The sequence below is a fragment of the Plasmodium cynomolgi genome (genome assembly GCF_000321355.1).
Source record: "Plasmodium cynomolgi strain B DNA, scaffold: 0221, whole genome shotgun sequence".
Classification (NCBI taxonomy): domain Eukaryota; phylum Apicomplexa; class Aconoidasida; order Haemosporida; family Plasmodiidae; genus Plasmodium; species Plasmodium cynomolgi.
This window is the reverse complement of record NW_004192793.1, coordinates 1-1866: the sequence shown is the minus strand read 5'-3', so window position 1 is coordinate 1866 and position 1866 is coordinate 1. Positions and strand designations below refer to the sequence as shown.

The following is a 1866-nucleotide window of genomic DNA, read 5'->3' as shown; positions in this document are numbered from 1 at the left end:
AAAATTAATATTTATTCAGTCATATAAAGATACATGAATATATAGATTTAACCATATCATCAAATACGATTCTGCTAGTTATTTTTTTGCTTTCCAGACATATTATAAAATAATATACCCAAAACACTATTGTGAACAGTTAACATGCTAACCGATGCATAAAACACTAAACCATGAACCCTAAATCTAAACATAAACCTGAATCATAAACCTAAACACTGAAACCGATAAAGTAAATACTAAAACATTAACTCTAAACACTAAAACACTAATATCATAAAATTAAACCTAGAATCATATAACCTAAACTCTAAATAGTAAAAACAAACCCTTAAAAAAAAGAAATTTGAAAGCGAAAATATAAAATCTATAACATAAATCGAAAACTCTAAAAAATAAAACATAAACTCTAAACATTAAGAAACTTACATGACATAACTAAAAACCTAATCCCTAAAAAATAAAACCTGAACCCTAAACGCTAAACCTAAAAACTGAAACCTTTGAACCTTAAAACCCTGGCCCCTAAACCTAGGAATTCACAAACATTTCCTTTTACATAGAATTACTTGAATATGCGTGCAATAGAATTACCATCAGAAATTTTCTATCTTGATTTGAAATTTTCTAATGATGAATTAGATCAATATATTGAAGAATGTATATCACAAGATACTGCACACAAGGCAGATTCAAGAATTATGCAAATTTGTGGAAAGCTTGTAAAATATCTAAGAACTGATTATAATAAACAAAATAAGGACTATTTGAAGGAACATCATTGTAACCTTTTGAGCCTTTGGATATATGAAGAGTTGTTTGATTATTTTCCAGGTAAATCTATTAATGTTCTTATCACTTATGCTGAGCTTAAGCTTATTTTAAGCGGTGTTTTTACTGGTCAAAATGAAGTGCATAATTGCCTGCGTGATTTAAGTGTATTTTCTGCATTGACAAACTGGAAAGAGAGTAAGCATCTTTATGATTATTGTGTCGATTATGATGAAATTATTAGAATAGCTGGTTCTAGTTATAAAAAATGCAAGGAATATGAAGAACACATCCAAAAAATATCTACAATCTATAATGAATTTGACAGATTATATATTCAAGCATATAAGAATGAGAATAATGATTTTTATGAAAAATGTAGAGGTTACAACCCGGAAAGCGTGATGCCTAAATTAAATTGTCAAGAAATATTATTAGAAGAAGAAAAGTCAAGTGTAGTTCCACATGATCCTGTTTTATCTGTTCCTACACAATTTTCTGGTATAAATTCTAATTCTACAAAAATTATTGACAATGTGCTCCTGGGAGTAGTTGCAACTTCCATGACATCTGTCTTATTATATAAGGTAAATAAAATTTTAATAAAAACATACCAACTGTATAAACGTTTTAATAATTTATTTACTATACGCATAAATATAAATAAATATATTATATACATTTCATATTATTCGTTTATTTACAAGTTTACACCCTTAGGAATTCGGTTACGCAACGTTCTGGGATGGAATAAATACACGTTAAGTAACCTAAATGAAGGAGAAAACATATTATTCGCTAAAACACATGAATCATTTAATCCGCATAACGTGGAAAGAGAACATTACATAGGATATCATCCTGCGTAATTTTTTCTTTTAAATGAAAATAGATTATAACGTCAAATGAATTATCTTGAGGAAAATTAAGCAGAATTTTATGTATAAACAAACGAATATGCTGATATATAAAGAAATAATAAAGGAAAACATATGTTAATATATGCTATCGATGATACTACAGAAAAAATTATATAAAATATATTGATAAAATACATACACAAATTATATTTATTATTTAATGACATAAGAAGGA

General features: G+C 26.9%; 1 protein-coding gene across 1 annotated transcript; it reads left to right on the top strand.

Moving 5' to 3' along the window:
• Positions 1-600: 600 nt before the first annotated feature.
• Positions 601-1638, top strand: PCYB_003070 (hypothetical protein; the record flags this gene model as incomplete). Its single annotated transcript, XM_004227728.1, has 1 exon — positions 601-1638. A coding segment is annotated over one exon (1035 nt), but the record flags the coding sequence as incomplete, so codon positions are not given.
• Between the last annotated feature and the right edge of the window lie 228 nt (positions 1639-1866).